At 48.4% G+C, this 22650-nt stretch overlaps 1 protein-coding gene across 1 annotated transcript; it reads left to right on the forward strand.

Moving 5' to 3' along the window:
* Positions 1 to 857: 857 nt before the first annotated feature.
* xkr4 (XK related 4) lies at positions 858 to 21828 on the forward strand. Its single transcript, XM_062987662.1, has 3 exons — positions 858 to 1554; positions 17483 to 17682; positions 20681 to 21828. Exons 1-3 carry the CDS (start codon positions 1010 to 1012, stop codon positions 21637 to 21639), a joined length of 1704 nt encoding a protein of 567 aa, XP_062843732.1. The 5' UTR covers positions 858 to 1009; the 3' UTR covers positions 21640 to 21828.
* Positions 21829 to 22650: the final 822 nt, after the last annotated feature.

Below are 22650 nucleotides of genomic sequence, written 5' to 3' on the forward strand. Positions count from 1 at the left end.
CACGAGGTAGTGGCATCCATTCACTGCCTATGAGTTTTGCATGTTCTTCTCATGTCCAAACTGGTTACTTAAGTTTCCTCTGACCCTCTGACAAACGTATGAGTGAATGTTAGTGAGTGCGTAAACGTATATGTGTGTGCTGGCTTGCAGTGGTGCTTTCCATCCAGCAGCCATTGATCCACGCAGTACCAGACCCACTGTGACCCTGACCAGTTAATAAAAAATGTGTTAACAGGCTGTAACCCATATAGGCAAGATTTATTCTGCAAAAAAAACATGAATGTGTTTTGCATTTGCAGAATTTGTTTATTGTAAAATGCATGCACATTTACATTGCTGTACATTCACAGAACACAGTGCAATAATAACATGGTAAAAACTGCAGTATAATAGCATTGAAACAGCATAAATAGTGCATGCATTCTGCAGAGAACAAACTGCAGTGAATGATCTGCTCTCTAAAATCTAAACATGTGCAGCGTTAATGCTGCAAAAATCAAAATGCAAAATGCAGATAATTTATAAATAAAGTGCAATCATTAAACAAGATGCATGCAATATAAAAGAAAATAAAAATAACATGCATGCATGCACGATATTAGAAACGCATCATGCATGCTGTAGTGTTGCACAGGATGAATTGCGACATGCACTCGAATGCAAAATAAAGTGCTCCCAGCGCGCCTGCATGGTGCAGCGCTTGCGGCTGACGGGTTGTGGGGATGCTGGGATGCTGGGAGGCTGCAGATGATGTGCATGGGGGTGAATGTGAGCGGAGGAGGAAGAGGGGTAAAGCGATGATGTCATGCTTTTAAGCAGGAGGAGAGGAAGCGGCGCTTTGTGATGCGCAGGCGGCGCTGTAGCTGGCGGAAGAGGAGTCCAGCCCAGCCCCAGCCCAGCCCAGCCCCAGCGTCTCTCCGCCCGCCCAGGGGAACGACAGGAGGAAGGAAGGAAGCCAGGAGGGGGGAAAAAGGAGAAAAGAAAGGGAAAGGGGGAAAAGACGACCGCGATGGCCGCCAAGTCGGACGGCGTGCTGAAGATGAAGAAGAGCGATGTGGCGTTCACGCCCCTGCAGAACTCGGACCACTCGGGCTCGGTGCCGGGGCTGGCTCCAAGCTCGAGGCCGGGCTCGGGAAGCGGTGAGGCGGACTTCACCCGCGGCGAGGCGCGCTGCTGCGGTCCCGAACACTCGACCTGTTTGCGGCTCGGCGGGGAGCGGAGGAGCTACGGGGCCTGGGACGGCCTGTGGCTGGTGGCCGCCGCGACCGTGTATTTCGCCGACGTGGCCACCGACGTGTGGCTGGCCGTCGACTACTACCTGCGGCGAGATTACTGGTGGTTCGGCCTGACCCTGTTCTTCGTGGCGCTCGGTTCCATCTCGGTTCAGGTGTTCAGCTTCCGCTGGTTCGTGCACGATTTCAGCACCGCGGAGAGCGACAGCGCGCTACCCGACAGCGGCAGCAGGACTAACGAGAAGCGCTCGGCATCCTGCTCCTTCTGCATCTGGCTCTCCCAGTCCGTCATCCACATCCTGCAGCTCGGACAGATCTGGAGGTGAGAATTCATTTAGGGAGCACGGAGAGGAGCACTGGGACTCCCTCCTGCACCGGGGAACCCTGTGCATCCATCATCATGCAAAAATGCCCCATCGATTAGTTGGAATCGACTCGCACCGGGTTTTTTTTTATCATGCTGCTGGAGTGCAGGTTTGCATAAATGTCAAATTGCATTAGGGGGACGCGGAATGTTTACTGTTTGAAGCTGCCAGGGTGCTAGGGGAGGTGTGAGGTGATGTTTTGGGTGTTACCTTTTGCTCTAGTGGATATTAAGCTTTTATTACGGACTGTGCTGTGCATACGTTTTAACCTGCTGGTTTGCATGAACTAGGGCACTTTGAGGGGTGCAAGCTCCAGGTTCGGGTGTGTTACCTATCGCTCTTGTGGATATTAAACAGGGGCCGTCCGGCTCATCTTGTGGCTTGCATGAACTAGGGCATTGAAGCACATTTGCACATGCTTGGTCAGTTCAAGACCACTCTTGGGGCTGCAAGCTCCAGGTTCGGGTGTGTTCGCCTTTGCTCTTGCTGCGTTACCTATTGCTCTAGTGGATGTTAGGCAGGGGCCGTCTAGCTCATCTTGTGGTGTGCGTACGTTTTAACCTGCTGGTTTGCATGAAGTAGAGCATTGAAGCACATTTGCAGCGTGCTTGGTCATTTCAAGACCACTCTGGGGGGTGCAAGCTCCAGGTTCGGGTGTGTTACTGCTGTGTTACCTGCTTAAGCACACGCATAATACTCTCTGCATAAAGCATTGGTCACCTGCTGTCTGTTTGGACCTGCTGGTTTGCGAGAACGAAGATCCAGAGTCGCATTTACAGCGTGCATTCGGTACTGGACTAGTAATCATAAGGTTCAAGCCCCACCATTGCCAGGTTGTCACTGCTGGGCCCTTGAGCAAGGCCCTTAACCCTCAATTGCTCAGACTGTGTACCGTCACGGTATAAAATCGTCTGCTAAATGCTGTAAATGTAAATGTGATACTTTTACCTATTGGGTTGGTGTGAGATGGAGCTGTTTGATGTTAGCACCACAAATAAGCATGTAATGTCCACCTGCATGTGTTATAGCAGTGGTCACTCAGTGGCTAAGATACTGGACTAGTTATCTAAAGGTTGCTGGTTCAAACCCCACCTCTGACAAGTGTCCACTGTTGGGCCCCTGACCTTGCTTGCACTGATTAGAAGCTGCTTTAGGTAAAAGCATCATCATTTTATAATCTTGACCACAGTAACCAATAATTATTTGATCTTGCTGGGTTGGAACGAAAAAGCACATTTGGAGGCAGGGGTAGCAAGATGGGATGTTTTTGGGTGGGTTGGCGTTAGCACTGACAGGCTAAAACGCTGACTGGGTAGCTGTCCAGCCCATCTTGCTGTGTGCTTACATTTGAACCTGGTGCTTTGCATGAATAAATGGAGTCTTGGAGTCACCTTTACACCAAGCTTGATTATTTTAGGGGCATAATGGGACGTGGAAGCTGCTAAGTTGGGCGTGTTAGCTTTTGCGTCGACAGGATGGATTTTATTTTGAGGCAAACACCTTCATTTACCAGGTGATGGTATGTTGAGGTGAGGGCGAGGATATTGGAACATACTTGGACCATATGTGGAGACGTGAGTCCATGTTGAGAACATGTAAACCTTCCTTAGTAGCACTTCCGTGCTCTGGTATGAATGTGTGATTTTTGGGGTGTGTTAGCGTCTACAATGAGCAGGTACTGTCTAACATATCTTGTGAAGTGCATCATACAAGGACATGGAGGCACATTGACCCCATGCATGAAGTAGAAGCTGCAGTTTTGGGTGTTCCTAGTGTGCCATGCTGGAAAGTAAAAGCTGGGTTACCTGTTAGCCTGTACACTGGAAAAGTGCTCTGTAGCTCGTTTAAACCTGCTGGTATGCATGACTGAAGTCATAAAGCCACATTTACATCATGAGGAGGGTTTTAGGACCACAATGGGAAGTGAAATTACCCTTCATCCCAGCCTGCATACATTTAAACATGCTGGTTTGCATGAACACAGACCTGGCGTAGCATGCACGCCATGCGTGACGATGCTAGCCCCTCGTAGCTTTTGTCCTGACAGGCTTTGACAGTCAAGTTCAGGACGTTTGCTAATCTAACAGCCACCGTGAGACGTGAAAGCTTCTTACAAAGAGGCAAGGACTGAACCCAGGTCCTCAGGATCCATGCGGCTGTGTGTCACTCACACCACAAGCTCATTTTCCAGATTAGGGACCCATTCTTTGGCTTGTTTGTAACTTTGTTAGTTGCCTCATGTTGCTTTGAAATTGTACTTATAGGCTATAGCAGGGTCACTCAGGTCCACCCGGATTCACTGGGTGCCAGTCCATCTCGTGTCTGTGTAGACGCCCGGCTTGCCGATAGCACTGTCCACCACCTGAGGTCACGCACTTTATAAAAGCCTGGCGGTAAACGATCCCGCTCCTCTCGCCCGATTGCCGGCCTTAACGAGCCGGACGTACACGACCGCCCTGCAAATGAGCGCGCGCCGGACTCCGGGGTGCGCGGGCTTCCATGGTGACCAGGTGCCGCGTACGGATCTAAATGGAGCGTGGAGTATTTATAGCAGCTGGTCGGAGGCCATCTTGGCAGCACGTCTGACCGCGCAGGCTCTCGAAGCCTCAGACGGAGTGGGTTCGCTTCACGCTCTGCTAATTACGCCGCCGTGATATTGGTTAAATACAGCAGGGCCGAGAGCGGCGGAATATAAAGTCGTTTAATCGCTGATGATCCGGCTAAATGGAGGAATTAAGTGACTGGAGGCTGGGTAATAGCTGCTCGTTCTGTTGTACAGTAAAAGGTTCGTATCTCAGAGAGAAAGAGACGATCAGACGCTCGGCGCGGCCCGGTGACCCGCCGAACTCCGGCTGAATCAGCTTATCGAGCTGTGTGTGCAGGCGCGTGCTGATGAGGGTTTTTTTTAAAGTAAAGGAACGTAAACAGAGCCGTAATGTGACTTCTTAACTCTGTATCTGTATAAACAAGACACCATCAGAGCACATCTGTAATCACACAGCTGGAAGGCGGCGGGAGAACAAACACTGATAAATTAATTAAAAAGTTTGGTCTCAGACCTTAAATGATTGTTTACGTTTCTTCATCTGCACCTAATTTGCACTCATTTATACCTAATATACTGAGCAACTGAAACTGCATCCTGGTCAGGGTCACGGTGGGTCCAGTTTTACCAGGAAACACTGGACGGGGGCAGGAACGTCCAGGACAGGGCGCCAATCCGTCGCAGGGCTTCAACCCTCCAGACATAGCCAATAGTGTATGTGTAGACACCCGGCTCTGATGATAGTGATGCTGGGATTCAAACCTGGATTTCTGGGGTAGTGTACTAGCGTGATACACCGCAGCACCACCCGTCTCCAGCTCTCCTCAGCCTGTAGTGGGAGAAATTACAGTCAGGGAATCGGATATGACTAGATTGGAAGAAAAGGGAGGAGAAAATAGAACACAAATAAATAAATAAATAAATCAGACTAAAATGTCTGATATGACTAAAAAGTATGTGGACACCCCACACCCCCACATCCATTGCAAACAGGTGTATTAATATGATATATTAATGGTTAATGATATAATGGCAACAGTTTGGGGAAGTCCCCTGAGTACAAAGTGAGATGTACAAAGTCTTCTTGCTGACTGAACGTGGCACAAATTCCCACAGACACACTCCAACGTCTTGTAGAAAGACTTCCCAGAAGAGTGAAAGCTCACAGTCAGGTGTCCCAATACTTTTGTCCATCCAATAGATTAAAATCCATTTCTGTAAATAAGTATTTGCCCCCTGTTTGACCGCTGGACTCAGTCAGTCCGGTGTGATTACACTTCTGGTAAGAACCGCTGTGTTCTTTCTGCCGTTAATAGCGCCGAATGACGCCGGTGTTCCCGGGCACAAACGTTCAGGGTAATGTGAGCCAGCATTTCCCAGCCTGGCCCGATAAAAACGGCAAAATCTATAATTTCAGTTTCTCTGAGTGCATGTGAGGACGTGCAGGAGCCGGACGCGCTCAGATGTGTTTACAGGATCATTTTAATATCGTGGATTTATGGACATACTCCACACGGACTCAAATCGATGCTTCTATTTTATACATTTTCTCCCAATGTGGTCGTACCCGCTTCCCCAGAAAGGTTTCCCTCAGAATCACAAAGCCCTCCGTGGTAGGAAGCTCCAAAAATGGGCCCGGGACGAGGCAGCTTCATCTAATCAAACAGCACAAATGAGAACGTCCATCAGCTTTCTCCGACTCTACACCGTCCTCCGCTTCACCCGCGGTCGGCGACACCCAGCCGAGCCCCGCGGCTCAGTCCAGACACGGACCCGGTGGCGCTGGTGTGTTTTTCACTCGCACCCTCTGACCACTGACTCCTCTGGGACGAATGTTCACGCTGTATGAATATTTAAAGCTGCACGGCGTGCGCGTCGGGCCGCCAGCTCCTGCATTATTAACCAAGTTTTATGGTCCCCGCCGCTCAGGCTTCACTTCACAGCCACCAAGCGCAGGCAAAACAACAAGACGAGGACAACAGAACGACACGGACGGACCGGAAAGGTCTCGCTCACATGACAAACCTGTACTGAATATACCAGAGTAAAATCCACCTACCTGATCAGCTGCATTCTAATCAGACATGGAACTAATAAAGCAGATTATTTAGACGCTCTGCTTACGTCACCACGGTTTTAGCCTACTAAGCTATCACAGTTAGCCTTAGGACGTTCAAACTGACACTAGCACGCCAGCAAACGTCTCCCTCCGTGTACCTGAAAATGCCAAAACTGTCCCTGACGCCCCAATTTACAAATAAACGACACTCGTATAATCACCCCTTTATACACCTTAAACATCAGTGAGAATTATTTACATTTGAAAAGAACTCCGTTGGTTGCTCCGCTTTTGTTTTCGTCCACCACGTTTGTAGTTCTTTGTGAGGAAAGCTGGGAATGCTGGGATTGGATTCAGCGCTGAGGAGGCGTCGGACGCTCCCTCGTCATTCAGTCAGACCGTCACTCAGAATTAAGGCGCCTCAGTAGGAGCCTCAGAGAATTTAAGAATTTAGTCATGCCCTCTTCTCGGGAGTGTGGGATGACGTAAATGCGTCTGTGTTTTAGAGAGAGCGCTAGGTTTTCAGACAGACCCCTAGTGAGTGTTGGAATATATTCGCTGAAAGGTTCAGCCATGACCTAGTTTTAGCTCAGTCTCTCATGTCTTGTATTCTAACAAGGTTCTGGAGATGTGTGAGGGAGAACCGGCCTCCTAAACATCACAGATCCTTCACCGTGTTTAAGGATTTGAATCAAGTTCTTGTTTTTGAGTGTTTGCTGGACAAAAGTGATCGAAACTTTTTCTCCCTTTTAGCGCGTCCAATTGCCCGATTGCGTCACACTTCCTCTCCACCAATGCCGATCCCCGCTCTGATTGAGGAGAACGAAGCTAACCCACGCCCCCTCCGACACGTGGGCAGCAGCCGTATGCATCTTATCACCTACACTTTGACGAGTGCAGTGCAGCTCAGCGTTGTGTACGGAGAGACACACCCTGGGAGCACTCTCTCCTCATCTCTGTGCAGGCGCCATCAATCAGCCAGCAGAGGTTGTAATTACACCAGTCATCTGGCTTAGTCCCGCCCATATCTGAACAACAGGCCAATCGTTGTTTATGTGGCCACTTAACCTTAGCTGGCAGGCAGAGCTGAGACTCGATACCTAGATTCCTAATCTAAATCTAAATACATAATAAATGGTTTCTGGGCATGAAGGAGACCTCAGCTGTGATTCTAGAGTAGATTTTTGCCTCCCTATGCGTACTCCTCACTGTGTACCAGTGTAAAACACACACATGTTCTCCTCCAGGCTGGAACAGTTTGGTTTAAATCATGTTTAGGATTAAATGAGTGAACATTGATATAAAAACATATCAAAAGACCTTTACTATATGACTGAAAGTATGTGGACACCCCTCAGCCGCATAGAAACACATTTGATTAAATCCCTGTTGGCATTAAGTGCAGCGTTTATGTCAACATTTACCGCAAACTGGTGCTAAATGATCTGATATCGTGATGCTTTTACAGAACGTTCTCACCGGCTCTTTGTACAGCGTGTTCTTTCCTCTGAGGAGATGTGGTGCGACAGGGCTACGAGATCAGAGACTCGGGCTCTACTTCCTGTTCAAAGTGGACTTGTTTGAGGAGCGCGGCCTTCCGTCGCTCTTGGTCTGGCTTTTTTGAGTCGGGGAATGAAATTATGTAAAAATTTAAATGAAAGTCATAATTTTTGCACCAAAGGAGGAGGGAGTCATGCTGTCGGGTGAAGGAAATGGGAAGGTTTGGGGGAAAGAAGAGCGTGAAAGGAAAAAGCAGATAGTGAAGGGAAAATCAGAGGAATGGAAGTGAGAGAAAGATCAAAGGAAACTAAGATTACTGTTGACTTAATTGGAGAATTTATTGGCACGGTCGTAGATTCTTACAGCAGTTTATTAGCTGAGGAACAAAGAACAGAAATGTGGGCCTCCCTTCATACTGCTCTAGTCATGTTACAGTTTCAGCACTTCCTCTAAAGCTTGGGTGTAATACTACCTCCATTCTGTGGTGACCGCTGTTCCTTATCTGCTTACAACATCCTGCAACAGCTAAACTACAGACACCAAGCAGCAATATGACTATGAGGATTTAATGCACAAGCAGCATAGTACTAATATTCAGATTAAACTACGCATGAAGCAACAATGAATCCAGACGCAAACAACTCTCAAGGTCACGAGACAGTGTTGAGACCAAATCAGAAAATAACAGAATACAGGAGCGACAGACAAAAAACTCCTGTCGAGCAAGCCAAGGCTGACAGTGGCAAGTAAAAACGTCAGAAGAATGATATGAGGTCTGGAAAGAGGTAAATGGTCAAGTGAAGAGAGGAAAAGTCAAGATCAAGAAAGGAGAACGCCTAAAGAAAAGGTCGGAGGAGTAAAGCAAAGCGAAAGCCAGAAAGTGACAAGGTATTAGATATTGAATAAAATCCAAGGCTGAGCAGGAACAAATACTATGAGAGACTCTGAGAGTCAAGGTCAGGACAGAGTGATGTGGTTAAGTGTCAGAGACGACTTGATGGAACAACCACAGGTTCAGGGACAAGCAGGAGGTCCAGAGGTCCAGAGGAAGAGACTAGTAGAGACCAGTGGAGGATTACAAGGCCAAGCAAGAACGACAAGCCCGGAAAATAAGAGCAGGGGTTAGGAGATGTTTGGTCAAGACCTGGAACTAATAAGGAATCCAGGAGAAAATGTCATGGGCAGGAGGATGAGACGAGGTTACACGGAAGAGTCGAGGCCAGAAATGAGAAAAAGATCATATGAGAACCGAAAGGCTCGAATAAACAGGCGCGGTCGGCGAGAATGGGAAGGAACCAGAGGAAAGGTCAGAGGAGAAAATGAGACCAGGAGGAGAGAAGGAGAAGGTCAACAGAAAGAGACGAGGTCAAAAAAGTCAAAATAGGGTGGAAGAGAGAAGGTCTTGGGGTCAGAAATAAAATCAAAGGCCAGTGATGTGGATCCCTGTTTCAGCCTTCGTTCCTCCTTTAACAGACACACAGCAAATCGTGGGTCTGTGTAGCCACTCGGCCGGCTGATAGCAGAGCTGAGATTCGAACCCAAGAGCTCAAGATGTCAGCACTGGGTGGCTAGAGGTTCAGAGCTGCACCACCACCCGAGTGAAAACGTTCCAAAAGAACCGCAAGGTTTCATCCGACATGGCACAGCTTCTCTCCAAGCTGCCACAGTCTCCGCCGGTGCACTGATCTGGTGTGTCACGGTGCCAAGTCACAAGTGGCAGCTTCACAGTTTTACCTCCTTAGTGGGTTGTGCCACATCAGTAGCTCCAAACATCTGGCAAACGTCTGGCAGCTGTGAGCCAAGCGGCTGGAACTGCCTCTGTCGTCTGTATGGATGGTAACCGGGTTCGAATCTCAGCGGTGCTGTCGGCTGGCCGGGCGTCTAGACTGACACGACTGGCTGTGTCTTTGGTGTTCGAATCCTTGCGATGGATTGGCACTCTGTGTTTCTTCGACCCCTGACTGGGACAAACTGGTTAATGGGAAAAAACAAAATGCCTATGGTTTTGGAATGGGATGCCAAACATGTCAGGTGTCCACATACTTTTGGTTAAGAAGTTAAATTTAACAAAATCATCACAGCAGGATCGGTGTGCCATCCCGGTGGATGGTAGCCGGGATCGATCGCCGCACGTGTTCGGCTGTAGAAATGTTTCGAGCGTCCGTAAACCCTCGGCGCCGCTTCGGACGAGTCCGTTTCCATAGCAATCAAGGCCGACTTGGGTGGCGCGGCCGCGTGGATTCCGGGGGGAAACGAGCGTGTCTGACGCGTCCTATAAATATCTCGGCGAAACCTCTCGAGTCGAGAGCGGCGCGATGGCACCTGCCAGAGCCGTAAAGGCACGAGCGGGAATCTTTACCATCAAAGGTAACCGTGTTGTTGCCGTCTGTCCGGGCTAAATATAAACCTGAAAACACGCTGATGGTGTGTGTGTGTGTTAGGTGTGTGTGTGTGTGTGTGTGTGTGTGTGAGATCTCAGCTGCGTTAGGGAGGAAATCATTCAGAGACAGGAAGCTGTCAGGAGCTTCTGGAGGTGTGACATCACCGGTACCCCGCGCTGACGCGACCTTGAAACTAGACGGATATCGTCGGCCTGTCGGTGTCGAGCGACCGGCGGCGGATGTGGCGCCAAATGACAAAATATTTACCTCGACGTGCCGTTTTCAGTCCTCCAGCGTCCGATCTGAAACGCACCTGCAGGATCTGAGCGATCTGTACCTGACGCTTAGCGGATCAGGGTTTCTATCTCAGTGGTGCTATCAGCCGGTCGGGCATCTACACAGACACCATCGGCTACGTCTGTGGACGGGTGATGGCCAAAACGTTTTAGCCATTGTGAGGCACAGAAGCCCTTTTAATTACTGAACTGAGGTGTTCTAGCCACACCCATTGCTAAGAAGTGCTACCAAGAAGTTGAGATCAGGGTTTCAATCTCAGTGGTGCTATTAGCCGGTCGGGCGTCTGCACAGACATCTTCGGTTGTTTCCGACGGCAGTTGAGCATCACTCCGTCCCGCCAAACCGAGCGCCAGCATCTGTGCCGCGTCCCTCCTCAGCCTCGACCCCCACCCCCCGCGCTTCCTCCACAATGAAACTTCATTTCACGCTCCATTAGCTTCCTGTTCGCCCAGAATGAAAGGAACGTATCGATGACGGTGAGAACGAGATCCAAGGTGTCGCACGAAAACTCGATTTCAGAAGCGTTTAGCGACGGGGCCCCTAAACGGAGACTCGCTGGCCCCTGATTGTTCGTCATGTTGACAGCCTGAAATATGCACGTGTTCGGTCGGGAGAGGCTCGCGATCGACGGCTGATGGGTGCAAATGACGGACCTCCTCTCTTGGAGGATTTGTGCCTGACTCTCGCTGACTCACAGTTGTGTCTGGAGGTTCTTCACCCTAAACTGGTCAAATCATGTCTTTACGGACCTTACCTTGGGAGAGGGCCATCCCCAAACTGTTAACACAAAGTTGGAAACGTATCATCAGTTTTATATAACGGATCTGTCACCTGATGCTGAGAGAACGTCGTTCTAAGATGCTACTCTTTAGAAGCAGATTTTGAGAAATAAAAACAAGTGCCACTGTCCACAGCCAAGCAAGCGTGTAGAGTGTAGAGCCCCAAAATCAATCAATTAAGACATTATAAGCTTCTAATTCGTGGCAATAATTTGGGGAAGGCCCTTTCTGTTCCAGTTTGACTGCATCTGTGGGCAGAATTAAGCTCTATAGGCAAAAAGATAAACACGGCATGATTTAACGAGTTTTTTGTGTGTGTATGAATAAGACGAGTTTGACCGCACCTTTGAATAGTGAACAGTGGTCACTACAGTCCTTGTCATGAAGAAAATACAGCCTGGAGTTCATTAAAATGAAGTCCAACATTTCAGTTTCTAGAAACACTCTCTCTCTCTCTCCGTGTCTTTGTCTCTGTCGCACGTCCATCGTCTCACTGCTCGGCTTCCTCCTCCACCTCCTCCAGCCAGAGTTCTCTAAAGTGAATGTCAGGGTCCACTTAGAGGAGCCCTCGCCATGGTAACGGTGTGCCGTGGTGACGTGATGCTGTGATCCGACGGCGGCGGCGGCGCTGCCCTCTGACACGACACGCTGGCACGGCTCCGTGGCGCCACGCTGCCTCGGGAACTCGGTTCATATACAGTACTTACTGTATATACGACCGGTTAAGGAAAAGGAATCATATGCTTTCAGCTTTGTGGCGACAGTTTAGGGAAGGCCCTATCCTGGCTGCTTTTTGTTTTCTCTGTCTTTCACGCTGTCCACAGTCAAGCGAGCTTAATGTCAGCACTTGAAGACTGCCACACAAAATTAGCACCTTGATGTTTGAGTGATGTTTGCTACCAAGCACTTAATCCTGGTCAGGGCTGGTGCCACCCAGAAACACTGGCAGCAAACCAGGAATACACCCTGGACAGAGTGCACATGTTCCACAAGTGAATATAAATTTTTTTTGTCTGTTCCTGTATTTAGGCGTCTGCATACCAGACTTGGCACAGTTCTTACACCGGATGCCCATCCTGATGCACATATGGGCTTGGGACCTGCACTTAGAGTGCACTGCCAAGTGTTTTGGCCACTGTCCACATCCCGGGCATTATCCAGTCAGGTCCATGCAGACACCAGACCGGTTGATAGCACCTCTGATTCGAACCCTGTGGTAGGGAGCTGGCATAGTTTACCGCTGCACCATCTGAGCATGGGGGCAATTAAGAGTGACCAGTCCATAATCCAAAGGCACTAGCTACAAACTAATTTGGGCATAAGGAGAACCTGCAAAATGTCTCCCAGATTCACTCCCAGACAGTGACCGGAGTAGAGAATCAAACCCAGATTCCCAGGTCCCTCTCTGACCGCTGTGCCCACATGCCTCATATTCAGAGCATCACGTATAGTTTCGCATCCCTCTGTTGATCCTCTGCCATCCTTGACCAGGCTGTAATGACCTAACACCAGAACGATGGCGGCATGTCGGGGATTTAGTGTGTGATAATAACCGGACGTGAACCTTTATTTACGAGGCTGTACCCCACTGACCTCCTTTCTTCCCCCCGTGCAGTAAACGCTGCCCATAATTGTTGAATAACAAGCTTGAATTGATCTGGAATGAGTCGGTTCCTCTTGGCAGCCGGACAGGAAGCATTTATCTTGGCGCTGGACGGTTTCCTGTCCACCGCCGCCTTTCTGGGGCCAGGTGCGGGTCTGGGAGATCGATCCGTGACCAGGGCCCGGATACAGCGGGGTCCTTAAAGGAACCTTTAAATGCTAATTTGGTTTATAATGTAATAAATAGAAGTTAGGAGCTCCTGGTCAGCATTTTGTGGGCAGTGCTGTGTTTTAGGGTTCTGCTGGACGTGTCGCGGCTTTTACGACACGTGAAGCCGCTGGCTAAGTCTTTACACGAGCCGGTGGAGAATTCTTACAGAGAGCAGCAGAGCGTATGAAGGACTGCGCTACTCCTCCTGCATTCCTGTATTCGCCTCAGCCAGACAGTAGGAGGCGCTGTTGCAGCGATGGGGAGGTAAAGACATGTTGGATTAGACGGCTGAAAAGACGTCCACTGTCATGTACACCTAGTGAAATGCTCCTCTTTTACATCATTTCTTTTTTATATTGTTTTACCACCACTTTATTCTGGTCAGGGTCGCAGTGGGTAACACACCGATATTTTGTAGGGCATCAGCCACCCCCCTCCCCCCACAGACATAGCACTGCTTGGGATTTGAACCCTCGAACCCTGCGCTAGCCTGTCATTTACCACTGCGCCACCTAAGCAACCTATAATACTAAAAAGTAATAATAATAATAAGAATAATGAAATAAGAATAAAATAATAATAATAATAATTAAATAAAAATAATAATAAAAAAAATTGTAATAATAAAATAATGATAAAATAATAAAAATAAGATAATAACAAAATAATAATAATAAAATAATAATAATAATGATAATTATAAAATAATAATAATTATAATAAAATAATAATAATAATAGTAATAGTAATTATAATGATAATCAAATAATAACATATATTATTATTATTGCTATATTCGAATCTAAATATAATATTATATATATAATGTAAATATATAATAATAAATAATTATATATATATATAATCATAATAAGCATAATAATAATAATTAATAATAATAATAATAAAATAATAATAATAACTAATAATGATGATTAATAATAAGATAATAATAATAATAGCATAATAATAATAATAATAATAATAATAATATAGCAGTGATAATAAACACATTAGGACCAGCAGCACACTGATGTTACAGATTAATTTTTTATTTGTACATTTCTGAAAACAGAATCAGTGTATTTGACAGCATCATGTTGTTTTGGTTTTGGTTTTCTGATGGTTGCTGTACTGTTCCTGCCAGCCCTGACGTGGGTTTGACATTCTGGCTGCTGCTCCATCATGGAGCGTTTTCACTCGGGTCCTGTAGGCCTGTCTGTTTCCTCCCTGACGTCCCTCGCAGCTCTGAGAGCGAAGCCGTGTCGCTCGGTGAGCCGGCGTTAACAGGTCGAGCGTGCTTAACTGTCAGCGTGAGTAAAGACCCGAGTCAAAGTGCACGCCGCTCGATAACTGCTCCTCTATACAACCGCCTTTAACCGCCGCCGCTCACTCTCAATCAGTTTGCTTAGTAATGGTGAGTGTGATGCTAGATCTATCAAATGAATTTACACTACAGGAACAAAAGTATGTGGACACCCCTCCGAAACTGTTCTGACCAAGCTTCTGTTTATTGTGTTATTGTGGGAGTGTTTGGGAATTCTAACTCAGGCATGCACTGCTTTGTTCCTGGGGTATAAATCTGAGGTGACACAGACCCTCAGAAATTAGGAGGAACATCCCAGCAGGCACGGTTGGTCGTGTCTGAGGGAGGGAGGTCGAACAGGGTTTCTTCTCTTTGCTGCTGCAACAGTGACTCCTGCTGTCTGATCACAGCGCCGATACGAGTAGTAAATGTGGCAGTTGTAGCCCAGTGGTTAAGGTACAGGACTAGTAATCGAAAGGTCACTGGTTCAAGCCCCACCACTGCCAGGTTGCCACTGTTGGGCCCTTGAGCAAGGCCCTTAACCCTCAGTTGCTCAGACTTTATACTGTTTATACTGTCACAGCACAGTTTGGATAAAAGCATCTGCTAAATGCTGAAAATGTAAATATATAAATATAAAGGAACACATGGGGCATAGCGGGTTGGAGGGGGTGGGTGGGCATGTGTTGCCCTCCATGGCCAACGTGGAGGTGGTCCAAGTGGCAGAGGAATTGCGATAGGGAATGGGAAATGACTAAATTGGGAGAAAAGAGTAAAAATGAATAACACAAATGTATTGTGGTGTATGTATTATAGTTACAGCTTAGTGGTTAAGATACAAGACTAGTAATCAAAGGGTCACTGGTTTAAGCCCCATCACTGCCAGGTTGCCACACTGTTGGGCCCTTAAGCAAGGCCCTTAACCCGCAATTGCTCAGACTTATGTGTTGTGATTGTTGTAATAGAAAATCACCCTGAAAACATGATGCAACGTGTGATAACAACCCCGGGACCGCTCTCTCCACCGCCGGCGTCCTGCCGTCTGATTGGCAGGTGAGGTGACTGTGAGCTCTCGGAGCCAGTGTGTGTGTGTGTGTGTGTGTGTGCGTGCGCTAAACAAGGCAGTGATAAAGACGAGGCAGACAGTGTAGAGTCGGACGTGTCAGTGGGATGAATCTGGCGTGGACGAGTTGGCAGGAACGTTTTAAAGACTGTGTGGAAGCTCAGGGTGGCACAGTGGCACGACTGGGTGCCACACGACACCTAGGTTTCACAATCCTTCTCTGTATGTCTGAAACGCTTACTTTCAGGTCCTTCAGTTTCCTCGAATGCCATTAGGTGAATTGAATGCTTTTACTTGCAAATTATAAAGTGCGCCGTGCCCTGCTATGGATTAGTGGCCTGTTCCGAGTGTACCAGTTTCATTAACGAGGGTGGCACGGTGGCACAACCGGTAAGAGCGAGTTTGCTCCTGCCGAGTCTTGCTCGGGAGGCACCGACCCCACTGTGACACTGACCAGGACAACAACCAGCTCTGGTTGAAACCGCTCTGTGACGGGGTGGTGTAGCGGTGGAGGAACATACATTTGGGAATTGGGACTGTTGATCAACCAGATGTGTTTGATGTCCGGCGGTTTCTTTTTGCATTTTCTCTGAAGCTACTAGAATACCAGAGAGCTAAGAGCGTACGGCTCAGGTTTTATAGATTGGCTCATAGCCCACATAGTCCAGATACTTCTGACCGTACAGGATCATAATGTTCACGTTCTGTTGACATCATTATAAAGCTAACCTTTAGATGAGATGTTAGCATTATATTAAATCTGTATCTGGCTAATCCAGTTTGCACCGCTGATGGGGTAAGACGAGGCCTCAGTCATGGAGACCCCCTGAACCCGTGGTTTCAGGTGGAGACATTAATCTGGGAGTCCAGATCACCAGACATGAGTGGACACAATTAGCTTTGCTTATCTGAACGTAGCCTAACTTTCTGTGACTCCGCAGGTGTCTCCGTCAGACAGAAGACTTCTATCCTGGAGCCACTTCTAGCCATGAACGGTCCGAACGGTACCGGGTTTTGAACCCTTGTGGTCAGTACAGGGCTTCATTTGAACGTACCAGAGCTGGAAGCTGGCAAGTCTGAGCAGGAGAAGCCGTGATGTATAGAGAAACCTCCACCTGGAGCAAAGAAACAGATGCATCAATCATGTGCGCCTCTGTGTCCCTTTCAGAGGGCAGTTGTAGCCTAGTGGTTAAAGTACTGGACTAGTAATCAGGAGGTTGCTGGTTCAAGACCCACCACTGCCTGCTTGTCACTGTTGGACCCTCGAGTAAAGCCCTTAACCTCCAATTGTTTAGATTGTATACTGTCACAACTGTAGGTCGGTTTGGATAAGCAACCCAGAAGGACGAGACTCTTGACGTGACCCACTGCCGAACTTGTGCAAACTGGTTCCATTGCTTTTCCACCTCTTGCTCCAGAGTCCAAGTGCTAGTGCGAGAACCAGAATCTATGTGCGGTAGAGAAGATAGACCTAGGAAAAAGTTTGTACGTTCTCATCATTATTCCAGCGCTCTCCCTTTAGCAGCAAGGGTCGACATTAAAAATTAAGACCCCCTTATGATTTTAGGAAGGAAGAGTAAATGGCAAATACAGACGCCCGTGATGAGCTTTAAATCCTGTTTAATAAACGCAAATGAAATGCGGAGTTTGCTGAAGGGGCGAGGAGGGGTCAGGAAAGGTTGAGCGAGCCACTGGAGACAGACGGACTTTTAGACGTTTTTAAACGCAGTTTCCTTAAAATTTTTCTCCCAATTTAGTCGTATCCAAGCCAGATCCCCTCAGACACATGTGTGGTATTGACTGCTACATTTTACCTGCACCGGTGGGTTCGTGTGGAGATCCGTATCGTGCACTGAGAGTCATGCACGATCTCTAATTTTCCCCGTTTCTGTGCAGCGACATCGATCCACCAGCAGAGGTCGTAACAGCAGCAGTTACCAGCCCTCCCTACCTCAGATGAGCTAATCATTGTACATGTAGGACACATCAGCCAACTAATCTTTCTCTATTGTGTATTCTGATTGGTCGGATGTGATGTTGGTTGCCTTTCCTGAAGTAACATCTCAGAGGTTCAGCCGAATTCATAGCACCTCGAAACCCTTGTTTCTAGATTGTCTAAATAGACTCTGGTGTGTTCCTCAGGTACCTCCACACCATCTACCTGGGCATCCGGAGCCGGCGGAGCGGAGAGAACGACCGCTGGAGGTTTTACTGGAGGATGGTGTACGAGTACGCCGATGTCAGCATGCTCCACCTGCTGGCCACCTTCCTGGAGAGCGCTCCTCAGCTGGTCCTCCAGCTCTGCATAATCATACAGACCCACAAGCTCCAGGCCGTCCAAGGTAAGAAAAGGACCCAGACCGCTCCATTTGGGAGTCGAACCCAGGACCTTCTTGCTGTGAGGCGACAGTGCTACCCACCGAGCCACCGTGGTAGGAAAGGGCAGCACAAAATGCACCTTAATGCAGCCGCAATCTGAGCACAAACTGCATCTGATATGAGCATTCAAATTACTAAAGCTGTAACTAATCACAAACTGCACCTTAGACTGTCGACTACTTTACAACCTGCACTGATTTCCAGGGTAACTGGTTCACTTCGATAAAACACTCCTGCAGAACTGTTTACAGTCGACCAGGCTTCACGCTGCCGTGGGCTTAAAGGCTGTCGTGTAAGACGTGATCAGCAGCAGTCTGATGCCAGTTTTGAAGCATGGGCGTCTTTTTTATTAGACAAAGAAATACACTATATGGCCAAAAGTATTTGGACACCTGAACATGAGCTTGTCCATGCATTTTAAAACCTAAAATGGTATTAAGATAAAGGCTTTTCACAAGACTTTAAAGTATATACTGTGGGAATTTGTGCCCATAGATTAAAAGAGCATCCGTATGGCTGGGCACTGAGCCTCTGTCGATGTTCCGCTTCATTCCAAAGCTGTTAAGTAGGGCTGAGGTCAGGGTTCTGTGCAGAACACTCTGTAGAACTTGCTTTATGATGGAACAGGAAAGAGCCTTCCCTAAACTGTTCCTACAAAGATGGAAGCATGCAGTTTCCTTTATATAACTGATTTATTACACCTGTTAGGACCTGTTGTGGTGAAACATGTGAATTCAAAAATTAGAAGGGGCGTCCCGATACTTTTACATTTAGTAGGCAGAAGTTTCTCCACATGGGGGAGCTATTGCACTTGTGTGTGTGTGTGTGTGTGTGTGTCCGGACCAGTCTGGACCAACTGGACAGAGAAAAAATATTTCTGCTAAATCATTGAATGAAAGGAAACGAAACTGTGGCAACACACACACACACACACACACACACACGCCTCCCTCTGTGGCTGTCCTGAATTACCGCAGCCCGTATCACGAGGAGACGGCAGCATTACGTCACCTCCCTGACTCGGCCTCGGTTCCCGTGGCGACCGTCTCCTCGGGATGCGCTGCATGCGCAGGAGGGCGGAAAGGAGGGATGGAAGGAGGCTGGAGGGATGACGAAGGGGCGACACAGGGGCGACGGAGGAAGGGAATCAGGACAGAGCGAGAGGAGAGGAGCAGCCTGGGGGCGTCGATCCGACTCCGAGAGAAAAATTACAGCCTGGCGTCCGCCGGTTAATTATCCCGCTCCGCAGAGTAGTCATTACGCCACGCCGGGTCGTTAATGGGCTGGATTTGATCTAAGTGGGTTAAATACATAAATAAGGTGGCCAAAATAATCCGGTGTGTAAATAAACCCTGGATCAGACGCGGACCCGAACGGAAGTGAGGAGGCGAGAGGAGCAGGGCGGAGCGCCTCGGCACCCTCACAGCTCACGCTTACAAACTCGATTTGTCTCGGGAAGCCGCAGACACGCCGAGACCCGTCGGGTTTTCTGTCTTCCGCGATGAGCACAGCGCTCAGTCATCTCTGTCTCGGCGCTCCTGAAGGCGGGAGGAGCGAACCGGATCTGATCCATCAACTCCGATGGAAAAGTAATTAGGAGGGTGGGAGGGCAGGAGGAAGACGCTCTGCAGTGCGATGCCGAATTAAACACGGTGTTAAAGATCGGAATAGACGCTCAGCGAGGTAGAGAAACGTCTCTTAAATAGCAAAATGAAGACGGTGCGACACAAATCCCAGCAGTTTCTGTACACCCTGAGAATCTGATACGGTTCACATCAATATAACGTGGGTTTGAGTCTCCAAATGTGGACTTTTTAATCATTTGGGTTCACGTCAGGCCTCCACACCAAACCCATCAAACCGTGGACTTCTGTTTCCTTTCATTCTCATGTTTAACCACCGTTCTGTCCTGGTCAGGGTCACGGTGGGTCCGGTTTTTACAGAATCACAGGGTGCAATGCAGTAATACACAATTCCGAGGCATCCGCTGCCCCGCCCTTCCCCCAAAACATCGCCAATCATGTCTGTATGTAGACACACTGAGGGATCGAACCCTGGATCCTGGGTGCTTCACCCCATATTCTACATAACTCAATAATGAGGGGTGTTTACATACTTTTGACCATACGGTGTATATTGGAAGCAGAGTCTTGATCCGTTTTCTGTTTTACCACTGTTTGTCCTGGTCAGGGTCAAGGTGGGTCCTATTCATTGGCCAAAAGGCAAGACACACCCCGGACAGGTCACCAGTCCTTCACAGGACACACACACACACACACTCAGAGTAATTTCTAGCAGCTCCAGTTGACCTGATTGCACGTCTTTGGACTTGTGGGAGGAAACCGGAGCACCTAGAGGAAACCAACAGGGACACAGGGGAACAGGGAGAACATGCAAATTCCACACAGAAAGGACCCTGGGGAATCAAACCCAGGCCCTTCTTGCTGTGAAATGACAGTGCTACCCCTGAAAGTCAAGTTTAAAAACTTTAAATCATCAAAACAAACGTTTATTTGCACCCAGGCTGAGTTTCGTCTGCACGTTTTCAGCCAGTCACGTGACGCCGGCTGAATTATTGATGTAGGGCGACCACACCGGGGCTCTCTCGGTAACACGAGATGCTACTCTCGCCCCGACCGCGGCTCTGAGTGGACCAGACATGAATGGAGGAGACTGGAAGCTCTCCGCTCCGGCCTCTCATTGACGTTTTAGCTTCCTGCTGCGTCTGCATGGCTAGCTTTCTGGAAAGGATGAATGAAAGTCATGGAGGCGGCGTCTGCTGATCGTCTGATTGTCTGCGCGCTGCTCGGCTCTCGGTCGGCCAGTTTTTAATCTCGCGCCGGTTTAAAACGCCCAAATACGTCAATTTATTCTTTATGTGACAAAAAAGCTCATTAAGATCATTTTCTTTCAATTGAGTCATTTCCAGTTCCCACCAGTTTGTATTTTCTCTGCTTTCAGGAATGACCGCGGCCGCCTCCCTGGTGTCCCTGGCCTGGGCCCTGGCGTCCTACCAGAAGGCCTTACGGGACTCGCGCGACGACAAGAAACCCGCCAGCTACCTGGCCGTGATCATCCAGTTCTGCTGGCACTTCTTCACCATCGCCGCCCGCGTGGTGACCTTCGCCCTCTTCGCCTCGGTGTTCCAGCTCTACTTCGGCATCTTCATCGTCCTGCACTGGTGCATCATGACCTTCTGGATCGTTCACTGCGAGACCGAGTTCTGCGTCAGCAAGTGGGAGGAGATCGTCTTCGACATGGTGGTGGGCATCATCTACATCTTCAGCTGGTTCAACGTCAAGGAGGGGCGCACACGCTGCCGACTGTTCATCTACTATCTGGTCATCCTGCTGGAAAACGCGGCGCTCAGCGCTCTCTGGTATCTGTACCGGCTGCCGGTTGGCACCGACGCCTTCGCCGTCCCCGCCCTGTGCGTCATTTTCTCCAGCTTCTTCACGGGCATCGTTTTCATGCTCATGTACTACACTTTCTTCCACCCTAACGGCTCGCGGTTCGGGCGCTCGGCCAGCCTGAGCCAGCTGGACGACGCCAACGTGACCACCGGATTCGCCATGCCGACCGAAAATGCCACCAACTCCTTACGCTCCAACAGAGGCGGCACGCTGGGCAGGGACGCCGATCGGGACGCCAAATACAGCGAGCGAGACGGCTGCGCGCCCGTCTTTCAGGTCCGCCCCACCGCCCCGTCCACGCCGTCCTCCCGCGCCCCCCGCGTGGACGAAACCGTGATCAGAATAGACGTGTGCAGGAACAGATACCCGGCCTGGGAGCGCCACGTCCTGGACCGGGGTATACGCAGGGCCATACTGAGCATCGCTAACTCGCCCACGGCGCCCCGGCTGCTCTACAAGGACGACATGCTCGTCCAGGAGCGCCTGGAATACGAGACCACGTTGTAGCTCGGCCCCCCCGCGGAGAAACGCTTTCACTTGATAGCTTAGGATCCATTTACAGCAGGACTGTGGCAATAACACGACGGGACCTTCACGCGCACAGATTCAGCCATGATGTTGATTATCGTGGATTACAAGGCGGGAAAACATATAAAAATATGTATATATGGAACAAAAAAAGAAAAAGGCACAACATGTTCACTGATTAGTGATTTTTTTTTGTTCTGTTAGTTCCTTGTTTCTTTATTTTTGGAGTCTTTTTGCGCCCAAACAACGTCCCACACGGAAAAACACATCATCTAGGCTAGAGAAGTCCAACCACCGTGCTAACATTAGCCAGCTAAACACGTAGGCGACTTGCTACCTTAGATTTAAAGTCACAACTTAAAAGCTTTAAACTTTAAATCCAATCAGCCGATCAGAAATCAGATCTCATTACATCCTCAGTGTCTTTTCCTTTTAATTCTTAAGCTCTGTGTAACCCCGAGCGCAAATAATTTAAGCTGCACGTGCACTTGAACACAGCATAGCAGTTAGACATCATGCTGCCTTCATTAGCTATGAGAATGTTTGTACATATAAGTTCCGGACCTCATGTTCTTTTAGCCTAGCTTTCACTGGCTGGTATATTTCTTAAATAAATCAGAATAGCTTACTAGCTAGCATCACTGATGAGAAGAATGTGTAATCTTAAATCTTTTCTCTCTAAAAGAGAATAAAAACTATTCCATGAGCACTTGAAGGCAGCATAAACGGTAACAGTCTGGCAGAAGCTATTTAACATAAATCAGGTCATTTTAGGCTAACGTTAGGCTGATGATTATCGTGACACAAACAAGTAGCCAAATTTATTAGCACGATAGTTCGTGCTAGCCCATTCCGTCAACAAAATTCACAGCCAAGCTAGCATAATTAAAACAAGCCAACGAGTCCACGATCAAGCTAGTTAATATTAGACTACTGTGTTATTCAAGTCAGTAGTTAGGAAGCACGTGTTAGCCATCAATCTGCCTGCTA

Source organism: Trichomycterus rosablanca, chromosome 25 (genome assembly GCF_030014385.1).
Source record: "Trichomycterus rosablanca isolate fTriRos1 chromosome 25, fTriRos1.hap1, whole genome shotgun sequence".
Classification (NCBI taxonomy): domain Eukaryota; kingdom Metazoa; phylum Chordata; class Actinopteri; order Siluriformes; family Trichomycteridae; genus Trichomycterus; species Trichomycterus rosablanca.